Source organism: Choristoneura fumiferana, chromosome 10, assembly GCF_025370935.1.
Source record: "Choristoneura fumiferana chromosome 10, NRCan_CFum_1, whole genome shotgun sequence".
Classification (NCBI taxonomy): Eukaryota; Metazoa; Arthropoda; class Insecta; order Lepidoptera; family Tortricidae; genus Choristoneura; species Choristoneura fumiferana.
Window position 1 is genome coordinate 16882867 of NC_133481.1, and position 15406 is coordinate 16898272.

Genomic DNA, 15406 nt, shown 5'->3' on the forward strand with positions numbered 1-15406 from the left:
AAAGATGTGTAAAACATATTGGGCACCACAACAGTTCATTGGCTTCTGCAGTTAAATACCTTCTAAAGATCTACGTTTGCTGTAGAGAACGTCCTGCAATCGGTTGTGGCATTATAGTAGTTTGTTACTTTTGCATAATACGTAATGTAAAACTACATAAACTGCTTTATATTCACACATTATAAACAAATCAAACTGATTTAGCAAAGAAGTTTTCAGCGTTTTCAGGGGACACCCTGGCAGACATTCCTCCATACATTATACCTATCTATTCATAGGTATAATAATAAGAAGTTATGATGCGCTCAGTGAACGCGTTAACGAAAAAAAACAATAAAACACGAAAAAATACTCTATACATTTATTCTAATCATTTCCTAATTTTGGTACATCTTCTGGCGCCACCTCGTCTTCTTCTTTCAGCTCTTTCTTCTCTTCTATCCTCCCTAAGACTGGTTTAGACTTGATCAGTCCATTTTCATCGGCGTAAGGAAGAATATCACATATCAGTGGTGATTCTACTCCTAGGATATAGTGGCAAGTTCTCGGTTCCAACAGGTAGAGGGACACTTGGGCTGAACTGGAGGAGTTTTCTAAGCATTTCAGTTTGACTTCAGTTTGGCGAGGTTTGCCGGTTTTGTCGCACACGTCCCCTCCGGAATAGAAATGGGATATGGACGTGCGTTGATCTGTGGATATTAAGCTGTTATAGTTTTGGATCAATCAATTTTTTCTTGTTTGTTGTTTTGTCCCATTGTCGAAGAGAAGAGAAGAGTTTCTTAAAAAAACTGTTAAATATGCTACTAATGTGCTTGGGAGATATTCCATAAAGTAATGGTTTTGTAACAGTTGTAACTATGTCAAACATTTACGCTCGATCAATTACCACAGAAAACATATAGAAACTCATGGTAGTAAGAGTTATCCAAGGGACGTACCCATGGCAACGAGGTACAAGAAAAAGGTGATCAACCCTTTTAAAGACGAATATTACTCTCCTTTTCTTTTGTCCAAATAAACAGACGGCATCACATTTTTATCTCACATAAAACTACTCCTTTATGCTAAAACAGCTGGACGGATTTGGATGAAATTTGATATGAAGATAGCTAGTGGAATAACATGTGGGTTACTTTTTATCCCGCTATTTTCAAAGGATCGGAATAAAATTCCTATTCAATCGTTAGGATTACTGTCATGAAGCCGCGGTGGCCTAGTGGTTTGACCTATCGCCTTTCAAGCAGAGGTTCGTGGGTTCAAACCCCGGCGCGCACCTCTGAGTTTTTCGAAATTCATGTGGGAAATATTCATGCGCGAGTAAATAAATACTATAGTGTAATATCATCATTACCATATCATTATATCAGGCGTGGGACGTCCACTGTTGGACATAGGCCTCCCCCATTGTATGAAGGGGGGGGAGGTTGCCAATATTTGCCAAGCTCGGCAAGCGGTTTGGCGAGCGCCGTAGAGGATTTAAGTTGAGTTTCTAAGAAGACGGTGCTGCCATCTTCTGGTATCATCCCTCAGCCGGTTTCTACGGCGCCCACAGCATAGTGTAATATAAATCTGTTAAAACACGTATCCTTCCATTTTAGCCTTCTGCGTATCCCCTAGTTAGTGGCACTAAGAGTGTGTAATCTTACCGATAGGCTTAGGCGCTTTCCCCTTGTTCTCCTTGATCCAATCCAAGTGCGCTTGCTCATCGAATTTCCCCAGCAGCAGGGTAGTTTTCTCCCCGTTGCGGTTGATGTGGTACTGGACTACGTGCTGGCCGTAACAGAACTCGTATTTCCACCAGCCTGTACCCTAAAAGTATTACAAGCTTTTTCACTTCTCGTGCTCTTAAAATGTTACTTTAGTCTCTGCATATCGGGACTAAAGCTCCTCATTAATCTCTAGGGATTAAAGTATATTTCTTTATTTACTTTGTAAACTCCTAAACAGCCAAACACGGTGTTTGTGAATGGAGGATTTTCGCCTTTTTCAGTGATTGTGTATAGACAATTTTTAGGGCGTGGATATAAAATCAAAATGACAACTGTGCAAAAATACTTAAAAAAACGATTTAATTTCGTGAAACACAACTAATTATTACGAATATGAATCTACTTAATTATATTAAGGATCAATTCATTTTATATGCATGTCTTAACTTTCCACGCGAACACAACAGTGCAAGCACTGCTGCTTCACGGCAGGATTAGCGAGCAAGATGGTGGTAGCAATCCGGGCGGACCTTACACAAGGTCCTACCACCTGCAACTGAATGTTCGGCAAAGTGGTAATCTTCTTTTTAGTGTATTGACCATGTATGAGATGAGTGTTAAATGTGTTATTTTTATGAGGTATTTTATGGGACTTCCAATAACAGCAGATAAAAAACATGGTTATTAATTAAAAACAAAATATAAGTATTTAGCTGTTTTGAGATTAAGCTACAGTAATTTTTATAATAAAATAATGTGTTAATATAATCAATGAGGTCTTTATTGTAAGAAATTAAGCGAGTTTTTTGTTTGTTAATAAAGAGTTGCATGATAAAACATTTCAACAAAAATTAATCATATTACTAATTAGGAATCAACTATGCCGAATATTCGGTTCGGTAAAAGTTTAACCGAACATTCGGCCGAATATTCGTATTCGGTGAAACCCATGTTCGCCCATCTCTAGTTATTACGGTGCGGTTACATTCTACCGTAATTTCATCTGTGTCCTTATTTCTATAATGGCAACACTCGGTTTAGTCAAATATTACAATTTTAATACGGCAACACTGCAATGGGCGTGCGGTTAAAGTCCCGCCCGACCCGCCATCCGCCATTGTTGACACGGAATGCACGACAAAAATTGCTCGACCTGACAATTCAAACCTTCAAGTAATCGTCATAAGGGTTCCAATTATCAGGTCGCCAATCGGTGTCGTTCATTCTAGGTTGACAAAGGCCCCCCTTCCCCACTGGGCACATCCCAAGGCCCCGCGATTGATTAGGGCCCCCTAGTGACTCCCTACTCTATTACCTAACGATAACCGATAGCTACTCAACTCTCGCCTGAAAATCAGGCTTACCGAATACAGCATGTTGTGCCCAGGGCCTCTAGTAGGTGAAAGACGACCCTGGTCGTACACTAACCGCACCCGGGAATAGGTTCTACCATTACCATTTAACGTAATTTTAGACCAGCAACACCGTAATTTTGATAGAGTTGGGGACACTGGGGCCAGGTTTGTGTACAAATGCCGACTTACCCCATTCAGGCAGTTTTCCCCGTTCAGGAAGGCTCTAGTGGGCGAGTCGTCCGATATCATGGGCAGTGGCTTCTCGGCTACCTGCGCTGCCTTCGCACTTTCCTCGGCCAAATCGTCGCCTTCGCCGAGAGGGTGCAGCTCGAACTTCAAGTGGGTCTCGCCGTCCTTGAAAGATAAATAAATAAATAGATATCACAAGGCATTTGACTTTAATTGATCTAGTCCCAAAGTAAGCAAAGCTTGCGTTATGGGTAGGTTAAGTACCTACTAGGCAACGGATAAACGTACACATACACACTTAAATACATATTGAAAATCTAAGACTCGAGCACAAACATTCGTCAAAAAAAACTACTTGACTAAACGGTGACTAAACTTTGAAAAAAAAAGTCCAATCAGCTATCATAAGGTGAGCAAAGAAATCTTTTTAGTTCAACCTATCCAACACAATATTTGTATTGTTTCTAAATGAAAAAAAAAATCCACTGAAACCAACTTGTGTAATTATAGCAGCGCAACAATTTCCAGCTTTTATTTTATTTATAAGAAACTTACAATATTCCTTTGTTTTAAAAAAAATGTCCTTTTTAAAACTTTAAAAAACATGTATCAACCACTTCTGGTGAGATGACTCGGATTGACTTGAACTTTGGTATAGTCGAAGGCATAAACCGCACCTTTAAAACTAAACTGAAACAATTGGACATATTCACAGTTCCAAAACAAGCTTTAAATAAAACACAATTTGGTTGAATTTTAAAATGAGAAAGTTTCCAATTTTTTCAGTTTAATTTTCAAGGTGCGAAATATATAAGTCATGTATGTATCAACATCAACTTCATGGTTAATGGCGTTAAGGTATACACCTTATCTATACAGATTTCTGACGTCTTAGAAACTTTTGAGTTACAGTGCAAGTAAAGACACGAAACAGTAGGCAAAAGAGCTTGTATAAAAAAAATAACCAAAACATGTGGCAAAAAATTATATAGTTGCATAGCTAGAACTCAGCAATAAAATTACAAAAATTGTCTTACTTTACACTTACATTTCACAAAGTTAGCATAAAAAATTATAAAGCCAGAAAAGAGATACATTTATGAGGTCTGTCCACTGTGTTAGTTAACTCTATTAAACTAAACTCAGTTAAACTAAGATCGATTAAACTAAACTAAAATTAAATCTATTAAGTTCACATTAGACTGACCCGTATACGTAAAACTGAATCGCACACCAGAGTGGTACAGTATCACAATCAATTTCGCACATCTTCAGCAAAAAAGTTCCACCCTGGTACGTTATTCAGCTTCTTCAACTGTATGAATATACCATGTGCTGTGTGTATGCGTATATCACGTTTGGAAGCATTGTAAAATACTGCAAAACTTACCTTATCAATTTTCTCAACCTTCAAGACAGCTAGAATGTCCTTAGAGTCTCTCTCCTTGACATGCCAACAGAAACGTGAACAAGCGTCTATTACTACGCTACTACACTACTAATAGCGCTGCAAACTCATGTGAACTGAGCGGGGACTTAGATAAAATCGGTCCAATAAACCAGAAGCCGTAACTACGAGATAGGACAGGTATTCTTATAAAAAAATATATTGTCGCCATATTTAACAGTTAGGCAAAGTTTGGTGAAGGTATGTTACAATGCAATTCAATTTGTGTCGGTGTGTTGGTGGCATTGAATGCGTTAACTCTCTGTCTGGGTATGTATGATAATGATGATGATTGGCCGGATCATCATCATCATCATTTAACTTGCCTTGTTTGTTGGGTCAAATCTTGCATAAGATGAGCGTGAATGGGAACGTTGAAGAGGAAGGCCTAGACGAACATACCACGATCAAATCGAGGACGTTCTGAATCTAAAGAAAGGTCGGGTCAGGAGTACTCTAAACCGACGTGCATGCATAAAAAGATTGATGAATTTAAAGGAAGCGAGAGTTGTATGCCAGGATCTTAGCAAGTGGAAGGAAGTAGTCTCTGTCTACCCCGTTGGGAAAGAGGCTTGATTTTATGTATGTATGTATGTTGCAAGTTTATTTTGACCCACTTCCAGTGGTCGGATTGATTTGAAATTTGGTACACATTTGTAAGTCGGATGACAATGCAAGCACTGTCAACAAAATGTAGAGTCAGCAAAAAGCTTGTATTGTGAATGAAAATTCTAACAGAAACTTACTTTGACGTTTTGTGTATTTATTTTCGGAACGATCTTTAATTTCGTGAAAGTTTAGCTATTTATTTATTGAATTATTTGTTTATCATATGTACATTAGGTAATTATCATTAGTTACTGTCGATTTGTTTCTTATAAAGTACGCGCGGACTTACGAGGTTAAAGACTTCACTACGATGTATCCCAGTTCACATAAATTTGCAGTATAAACGAAACACTAAATTAAATAGCAACGCTCGTTTAAACTAAAATAAATAATGTAGTGAGCATTCACAATGTTAAAAATACAAACAAAATCTCAAAAACTAGTAAACTTACTATGTGCACAAAAATCAAAAAACAGAAATAAAAACACGCTTACCTTCTCTTTAATCATTAATCGACTAAGTACCTACTCAACTTTATTTACATTAATTAATTAAATTAGAATTCAAAACAAATCCAAAAAAAAAACGCAAAATGCTAAAATGACATGCGTAAACAACAGGACTTTTTCATTTAACATTTTTATAGTGAAAATAGTATACTTAGGTCCGACATTTCGATTCAAAGGGTACATAGAAACTGTCTAAGTGCTCACAAATATCTGAACACATCCTTATAGTCAATCACTTAAGTGGATGATGTTTTTGAAGAAATTTTTGACCACCAAGACAGATCCTATGAATGGTAAGATGGCCAAATCAAAGTAGTAGTTACAAAGACCTGTTCTTTACGGTTACAGCTTCTTAGTAGCCAAGCTGTGACATTACAAAACGCGAAAAACCTATTCAGAAATAGATGCCACCTTTTGGGAAAGTACCACTATCAGGAATATTATAGTAGCTTGTTGAGCAACTTTAATTCAAGTACACACCCCTGTAAATGTTTTACAGATTTTTTCAACTTGCCCTGTTAGTGTGAGTCAAAGTTTGGAAGTCAACCATTCGACCATTTCCAGTGGTCAGATTGATTTATTCGGTACACACACATAATGTGAGTGTTGCAAACAAACAGACACCGCAATGCTGCAAACAGCTTGAATTCAGAGTGAAAAAAACACTTTTTTTTTCGAGATTTAATGTAGAGTTAACGATCGAACCTTAAGACATAAATTATGACTGTACAGTGAAAGGCATAATATCATTTACAGCCATAGCGTCAAATATATGTATAAATCAAATTTACGGTTAGTGATAAAGGTGTACTTATATATTTTTGAAGTCTATCAGTTGCTATCTACTGCTAGAATATTATATTCCTGATATTTGGGCCAATCAACTATTTAACCGACACTTTGGGCGTCTCCTGCGTTACCAAAATTGTCTCTGGCGTTACCAAAAAAATCGTACTTCCAACAAGATATTTCACGGTTTAGTAGCTTAAACTTACGTAGGATGGCATGTATTCATGTACACCATCGATTAAATTACAGAAAAAACATGTTTACTTACAAAAATCTGCAATTGTTTGAAAAATGTCGCGGACAGATTAGTGTCGGTAAAAAAGTTGATTGGCCCATTTGCGTGTTCTTTTATCAGTCATAAGTTTAACCATAAAACGTGTCATTTATTTCTGATCAGCCTCTGCGATAAAACAAAGAATGTCACATAAAAAATATGCTATACTTACATTATTACTCAACCTTATAGTTTGCTGGTGGAACCTCAAGCTATCAACCTCAGCTTTCAACAAACTCCTCGGTTTCCGAGGCGAGTCGCCGACAGGCAGGCAGTCTATGATATTTTCACCAACTTCTTTGGTCTTAAACTGAGGATGTTCGCAGAGGAGCGGGGTCAGTATGATGATTTCGTACTCGCACGTAGAAGTTTCCTTGAAGGAGTAGACTTCGTGCTTTCCGTGGGTATAGCAGACGTATTGGACGCGGGTTTTACGCGGTTTGTTGCTCAGATCGCATAGTGTGCCTGGTGATCAAATTTGAAAGGATAAGAACTACAAGCGACGGTTCTCACATTTACAGACACTTATGTGAATTACGGGCTCTGATAATTAAATTGAATACCGTAAAAGGGACTTCGACGCAACCTCACCAAATTAGAAGTTTAAAACACCCGACATTATCATTTTAACCCTTCGGCCGCATACGTAATCGGAGTTTCGTAACCAGTTGCGGAAGAAAACTTTTTCGGTCTTGTTCGAAACCGGTTGCGAACGAAATCTATTTTGTTCTTATACGAAACCAGTTAACGAATACTTTTGTTGTTGCACGAAACTTGGACCAGTGATCGACTTCTGATTTTTTACTAAAGCTTTTTTTCATTTTTACAGTAGCTTTTTTTTTCAAAAAATCGACACAGACACAGTTTTGACGGACACGCGGAGCTCCTACTTTTGTGTAGTTTTTGTTTGTAGTTTTATGTTTCTGTGTCGATTAAAATTGGGAAATTAACATTTGTGAATGAGTTTCAAAATAAGATTCTGTATTCTGTATGGGAAACCAGTTTAGAAAACAGAATTATTTTTCTTCATTCGAAACCAGGTTTCCGAAAAAGAAAAATAATTCTGTTTTCTAAACTGGTTTCGAACCTTTGGTTTCCAAAGTGGCCGAAGGGCATTTTAAAGGTGAATCTTCCAAAACCGCTGAACCGACTATAATGAAACAGCTCAGAACCTGCCTGCGGTGGTCCTCGCTTTCACGTGAAAAATCGCATCGACATCGGTCCATCCGTTTGAGAGCTACGATAGCACAGACAGACGGATATTGCCGTCAAACTTATAACACCCCTCTTTTTGCGTCGGAGGTTCAAAATTGGGGCCAAGTATCTTGCAGCGCATTCTACTTGGCAATGATGGCCTTGCTGAAAGCGCTGGTAGTATGTAAAGTGACATGTAAAAGAGCCATTTGTGATGACCTACTTACAGAATAATCATTTTGATTTTTTTAACCTGATAAAACCATTTACCACCCAGTCGGTGACACGCGACGACAGCATGTGTCGAAATATCTACCGATCGGCACATAGAATTGCGCGGCTGATTCCATTCCCTGAAGTCCAGCCCATAAGGAGCCGCATTTCTTAGGCACACGGTCCCAATTTCTTAAGCTGTGTATCGACTTCGCGCGGCAAACCATCGAACATTGGCTCGCACGGTAACCACGCACTATGGAAACCGTGCCGCCGTGCGTTGCAACTCATACAAAACATAAGTTTGCCGCGGTTGAAGAATGCTCGCGTGACGGCCACGCGAAGTCGATACGCAGCTAAATAAACTCGCTATAACGTTGTGTAGTCTAAACCCTGCATTACCTTCATCCATGACCAGCTCTACATAAGGCAGCGCCATCCCCTCCACTTTGGTGGTGGGAGGCGTCGCGCGGGACTCCTGCGCAATCTTCGCGACTTCGTCTAGTTTGGCTTGTTTCTCGATGCTCCAATGGCCAAGGAAATACTCTTGGGTCTTCACCACTTTGCCTAGAAATTCAGATGGATTTACATGTATGTATATGACTAGGTTACGCGGATACAGAAATAACTATTAAAGGGAAAGAATTGAGAAAAAAAATGCATAATAAAAAAATTGAATTTTACGGCAATTTTCTTGAAACTGAAAAAGTAATGATTATTATCCATGGTATTTTTAATTTCTCAATATATTTTTTGCGAGAAAATGTTTGATTAGGTTAAAAGCGCGTAAGTTTTACTTCTTTAAAATTAGTTCTACTTGTGAGATCCTGTAATTGGCTTTATTGTTACCATAAAATAAGCTTATTCTGTAATTTATAGCTATGGGTTCTCCGAAAATAAATACTTAAAATAAATAAAAGCAACATCAAAAACATCCATGATCTCAACTTTTTTTTTGGTAAATAGAAGATATTTTATAGATAATAGATATAAGTGGTAAATCTATCACTTTAAGACCTGTTAAATAATCAAAAGTGCTTATAAAACTCCAATATAATAAAATATTGGCTAACAGTTACCATACCTACTACATAGTCAAAATGAAGATTTGAATCTAAAAAGTCAAATTAAAAATTGCTTAACTTAATAACCTAGCCTTTATAGCACAAAATAATTATGCAATCCAAACATACCCTCTCTTTCCTCATGATACTGCCTGATGTACCGTCCGTGGCACACCTCATAGCTCCAATAACTCTCCAGCCGGTACGAGCATATCTTCTGGGTGAACAGTAGCTTCAATAGATTGATGGGAGATGGGCCGTCATACTCCTCGATGCTGTTGGTCTCTTTGGTAAGCAGCTCTGGCAAATGGCACTCGTACTTTTCTTTTTGTGACGTTGATACTAGAAGGATTTCTTTGTTCTGTTGGGCCTTAAAAAGTGTAAAGAAACTTTATTTTGTAAATGCCGCGTATAGCATGGGGAATATCACAATAGAGAAATCTCTCTTCAGGCAGATGTCATACTTTTATGGCCTAAAGGACTAACTCACACCCAATAATATATCTTTGGTTGGCAGTTTATATAACCCAGTCCATGCTTGGCAGTGAGATGTATATAGGGCAGAGATGGTCACAAGATTGTGGAGAGATCCTCATTACAAACTTCTTAATAGTAGGTATGTTTTTGTAATGTGAAATGAAATAAAAAAAAATACAAGAACAAAATGATAATTTACCCCAGGTCTTTGTGGCACTATCCTATGAGTGTCGCGAAACTATACACTAGAGTTACCTGCATACATACAGTGGTGGCCACGTAATTAAGAACGATGAAGTCCAGATTATTTTTAACTAAATCATGTCATGTGTAGTCGTGGGTCCTTCTTAGAAGTAACTAATTACGTTATGAAATAGCCACATGAATAGAGCAAACGGGATTTAAAATAAAGAATAAAAATTACTGTAATTTTTAAATTTTGTTTTTTCTCTTTAGTAACAAATTCAAATAGTAATGAAGCTGGACAAATAATTAAGAACGATTTATTGAACTATTCGAAAGTTTTTTTATTTGAAACTTAGATTAACTAAATCACACTAACGTGAAGTTTGTACAGAAAAAAAAGCAATTTAATACATTTTAACTAAAATTAATAGTTAGTAGCATGTCCACGGCTTTTTATTACTGCCTTACACCGGCGAGGCATTGAATCTATCAATTTTTGACATTTCGCAAGAGAGAGAGTTCCATTCTTCTAAGAATACGTCATACAGTTCTCTAAATTGCCACACTGTCGATTTGAAACTTTTTTCTTGACTTCGCACCAAAAATGCTCTATTGGGTTAAGATCGGGGCTGTTGGCTGGCCAATCTAAGACAGAAACTGATTGCGATGTGAGGAATTCCTTAACGGTACGTGCAGTATGCTTGGGATCATTGTCGTGCTAGAATGTCCAAATAACCGGAAGCACGCCTTCAGCATATGGTAACATTGTTTCTTCCAGTATGTTTTTGTATTGAAATTGGTCCATGTTCCTTCTATCAGCCTAACAGGTCCAACACCATGTCCAGAAAAACATCCCCAAATTTTTACATTTTCCCCTGCCATGCTTTAAAGTAACTTTTGTGTACTTTGGGTCGGACGCTTTATTTGGAGGCCGTTTACATATCGTTTGCCATCAGAACATACCCTATTTTTTTTGTCTCGTCAGAAAAAGAACGTTTTTCCACTGTCTGACTGTCCAGTTTTCATATCTTCTTGCAAATGCAAGCCGGGCTTGCCTATGACACCGTTTCAACATAGGCACCTTCCTTGCTATCCTTCCGTGCAACTTTTCTTCTACCAAACGCATTCGAATACTGCGTGCCGAGATTGCTGAAGGGTTGTTTTCGCCAAAATATTCTTTTCTCAACTCATTAGACCCTTTAAAAGAATTTTGTTTTGCCAAACGAACGATATTTCGATCATCTCGACGAGATGACTTTCTTTGTCTTGTACACGCGGAACATTTGAAGTAGTTTGATACGTAGGAAAAATGCTTTATGGCGTGGAAAACCATAGTTTTAGAACATTGCAGATGATCGGCTATGTGTTTATACGACCAATTCTTGTCGCGAAGTTTTAGTATTACTTTTCTTGTAGATTTATCACAACTTTTATTTTCCCCGTTGTTTTTATATGAAGCAATCGCCTTTAAGACTTTTACGGCACTAAATGGCGCCAAAATTATTCAAAATAATAACCTAAAACCACAAAGCGGCGGTCCGTTCTCTATTTAAATTTGAATAAAAAAATAAAACTATTCAGCGTTCTTAATTATATGACCAGCCAGTAAGTAGTAATACTAGGTTAGATGTAATATATAAAGTTTATCTATTTATTTTTTAGCCAATTATATCCATAAATGAATTTACCGCTAGTAAGGAAAAGTTTTACGATACCGAGAGAAGTACAAAAATATACATACAGTTAGTAACACTTGTCAGTTTGAAAAAATCTTCTCTATAAAAAATCGTTCTTAATTATATGACCACAAACTGTAACTAAAGCCAGCATTTTTTTGTTACAACGGGTGTTAAGAAACAATTACAACATATAAGAAGTATTGCAGTATAAAAACTTAGTAATCCCTGTTTTAATTTGTAAAGCTTATCATTTGCTGTAGTTTTATTTCATAAAACTAGATTCACTCCACTATTCCACTATTTGCTTCAGTCCACTTAAGCTGGCAAGCTAGGTAATCAGCCTGCATAGACCCAAAAAGACATTGACATTAACATCTACAACAATAACATCACACACAGCCCAAAGCATAGCTAGTCTTGAAAATCATAAATTTTCATGCACCATGGAGGGATTTTTCGAAATTCCTATGGAAGATCTATAACTGCCGTCCGATATATAACTGCTTTCGATACACATCCTTTCCACAAAACACTAGGGCTTCACAAAATATTCGCTAGGGCCGCCGCCGCTAGTGTTATATGTGTGCGAATTTCAGTAATGTACTGGGCATAACAAAATTAATGTATCAAATATGTAATCAAACTATGTTACCTGAGGTTTTGCTTCTCCATCAACTAGATTTTCCAGTGCTTCTTGAGCGCCGGGCCAATTTATACCGAACAATATACTGTCGTCAAATCCCTTATAATCGTGCTCAATAGACAACACAGCTCCAATTACGCTTAAAACTAATAAGCATACACCTCTCATTTTAACTTTTAGATCACACAACCATCATTTATAATAAATAAAATAAATCCATCCACAAATTCTACATGGAAAACATTGTAGAAATTGTTATAACATTGGAATTAAAAAGGACTCAGTGAGTCGACAAACGGCGCTGCTGTCTGTGGAAAATGTTGGCCATAGTTTAGTTTGAGATAATCACTCATTGCCATCCTAATTTAGTCGGTTAGTATGCGAATGAGCTGGATCTATGACAGACAGCCACGACAGATGACAAGAAATGTCAGTCAGTTTAACTGGGACCTAAGTATAAGACTGGGACAAAAAAATAATAGCTGATTCGAGGAATCATTCAAGTTCAACGTTTCAACGTTCTGGACATGTTCTGAAACACTTGTTTGTTTTATAAATAAAATGTAAATTTAATGTTACAAAGGCGTTTAAAAATCCTCTGCATTTAAAATACGATGTGGAATTTTCTAAAGTAATGAATCCCGAATGAAACCATAGATATTAAAAGTTGTACCCTACTCTATGAAGTGCATGACAGTTGACTGACATTGTCATTTTGTCACGTTCGGTAGTTTTGTAGTTTTGGCTGGTTTTGTCAGTTTTGTCAAAATGGCGTTTAGCTTCCCAGCCTTTTCCTATATTATAGCCCTAATAATAGATGCATTCCTAATATTTTTCTCAATATTCCACGTAATAGCCTTCGATGAACTGAAAACCGATTATAAGAATCCAATAGATCAATGCAACAGCCTTAACCCGGTAAGTAATACTTCTTAAGTCGAACTTCGCCCATGACTTGGGTTTAACCTTATTTTTCTGTTTTTAGCTTGTCCTGCCAGAATATCTGCTGCACTTATTGATTAACGTGCTATTCTTGCTGTCAGGAGAATGGTTTTCACTGTTGATAAACGTGCCTTTGATTTTGTATCACATACACAGGTACGTTCATAGGTTATAGGTTATGTTTTTCTGACTAGTATGCTAATTAAAGAATTGGTTTGATAAAGTGAGTCATATGTTTATTTTGCAATGCAGATATCGAACACGGCCGGTGATGTCGGGGCCCGGCCTGTATGACCCCACTAGCATTATGAATTCAGATGTTTTGACAGTATGCCAGAGGGAAGGATGGATCAAGCTGGCATTCTACCTGTTATCATTCTTTTTGTACTTATACGGGTAAGTTCGAGTCTAGTTAACATACAGAACTAATATTAAATAGCATTATTACAAACTTTTAGTTAGCTTGTATCTACTCGGACATTGAAAAAATACGTTTTGCTAAAATAGCAAAGGTCAGGGCCGAATTTCGAAGTGCCTTGAGGCAACAGAGGAGTGGGGACCTAGCAAAAACTATTTTCCAAATACAATTAACAATATAATGAATTACTATAGATAAAGGTAAAACAGCAGAAAAAAAATTAAAAAAAAAGTTGTTTACTAGTTTACTCCCGGAATTTGAAAAAAAAACCAGTTTCTATTATGGGGGCCCTTCTTTTGTGGAGGCCCTGTAGCCCTGGTTGCCCTCCCCTAAATCCGGCCCTGGCAAAGGTGAAAGCCATAAAAAGAATAACTTGCTGTGTTAGTATGGCTCTAGGCTAGGAAGTCAAAATTAACACACTACCAGTGGTCTGTTTAACTAAAAATTTGGTATACATGGTGTAAGTTGGATAACATGGATTCAATAAAGTTGATGACTAGTGATGTGCTTGAACTTGTTGCATGCCATTCATTAGCCATCCAATTACAATTTTTGTCAAATCTATGAAAACAAAAGAATGTATGCGTTATACTAAGATAGGTAAAAATGTGATATGGGAAGGAACTACAATGATACTTCTGTTCCTCGCACTATTAATTCTGTGTGTTAACCCAATTAACGTTGCTAGCACCTTGATGAGTGAAAGTATTGGATTAAAGCCATAAATTCTAATCAGCATCACTTTCATCATTTAGTTACGACTCTTGCTTGCTCTTGACTCAAAGATAATGCAGTATATCTTTAGAATGACATAGATAATTTCACAAGGAACTTGTGTAGCATTCATTTAATGTATGTACAAGTGCAAACTTTTTGAGCAATGACATCAATATCTTCCAATGGTTAAGGTTAGATTATATTGAAATCTTCTATTTGATTGTGTTAATAATATAATAAATATCATGATTCTATTAACACTAGTTGATCTAATCCCAAACTAAGCTAAACTTGTGCTATAGCTACTAAGCAAGAGATAAACAAAATAAGTTTTATTTATTTGAATCAGTTCAGCAGTTTAAGCGTGAAAAAGCAGCAGACAGACACATTTTCGTATTTATAATATTAGTATAACATAATAGTCACCTCAACTTTGAAAAGACAATTTCTTGCAAGTCTTACCTACTCTAATGATTGTTATCTCTCATTTCAGGATGATTGTGGTGCTGATTGCGGCGTAATTGGGAAGGAAATTCCTATTAATAAGTAATTTCTGTTGTTTATAATTAGCACTCCCTAAGTCAAATAGTGTTGAAGAACAAATCTGTGTCAAAGGGATAACATACTTGATTAGATACTGCTAGTCAGTCTCTTGGCTATGAGTTGGCTGAAAAACTACTGTAGTAGAAAGAGTAGAAATTAAATAAGGCCTCTACTTTCTATCATATCCTGAAATCTTTGTTCTTGTTGAAATTAGCAGCAGAAGTGGATGAGCGGTCACAGTGCTCAAAATGACCTATCTGCACACAACTACTACCACGGTAATAACCTAACCAGCAAAAAATTTGAAAAACCCCGACTTTGTCACTTCAAAGTTCAATATTTCAAAAACGGCCAAACCGATTTTGATGAAAAATGTCTAAGCTAGAAAACCTAATTTCCAATAAAAAAAAAACTGCATTTTAAATCGGCCCACCTGTTTAAGAGCTGC

At 37.0% G+C, this 15406-nt stretch overlaps 2 protein-coding genes across 3 annotated transcripts; one reads left to right on the top strand and one right to left on the bottom strand.

The window, feature by feature from the left end:
• Positions 1 to 347: 347 nt before the first annotated feature.
• Positions 348 to 13099, bottom strand: LOC141432192 (endoplasmic reticulum lectin 1-like; the record flags this gene model as incomplete). 2 transcript variants are annotated; one of them, XM_074093682.1, is given in 8 exon segments in its annotated part: positions 348 to 689; positions 1647 to 1809; positions 3254 to 3418; positions 4644 to 4697; positions 7055 to 7347; positions 8692 to 8856; positions 9483 to 9723; positions 12348 to 13099. In XM_074093682.1, coding segments are annotated over 8 exon segments (1563 nt in total). In that variant the 3' UTR covers positions 348 to 366.
• LOC141432193 (protein cornichon-like) lies at positions 13050 to 14968 on the top strand. The gene is made up of 4 exons (XM_074093685.1): positions 13050 to 13256; positions 13324 to 13436; positions 13533 to 13676; positions 14909 to 14968. Exons 1-4 carry the CDS (start codon positions 13107 to 13109, stop codon positions 14934 to 14936), a joined length of 435 nt encoding a protein of 144 aa, XP_073949786.1. The 5' UTR covers positions 13050 to 13106; the 3' UTR covers positions 14937 to 14968.
• The last annotated feature ends 438 nt before the right edge of the window (positions 14969 to 15406 follow it).

What these genes read in the sequence shown, in the direction of transcription:
- LOC141432193 (XM_074093685.1), top strand. Translation starts at nt 13,107, where the DNA reads ATGGCGTTTAGCTTCCCAGCCTTTTCCTATATTATAGCCCTAATAATA. An exon ending in ATTTTGTATCACATACACAG is followed by an intron (nt 13,437 to 13,532) that starts GTACGTTCATAG and finishes TTTGCAATGCAG; the next exon opens with ATATCGAACACGGCCGGTGA. An exon ending in TTCTTTTTGTACTTATACGG is followed by an intron (nt 13,677 to 14,908) that starts GTAAGTTCGAGT and finishes CTCTCATTTCAG; the next exon opens with GATGATTGTGGTGCTGATTG.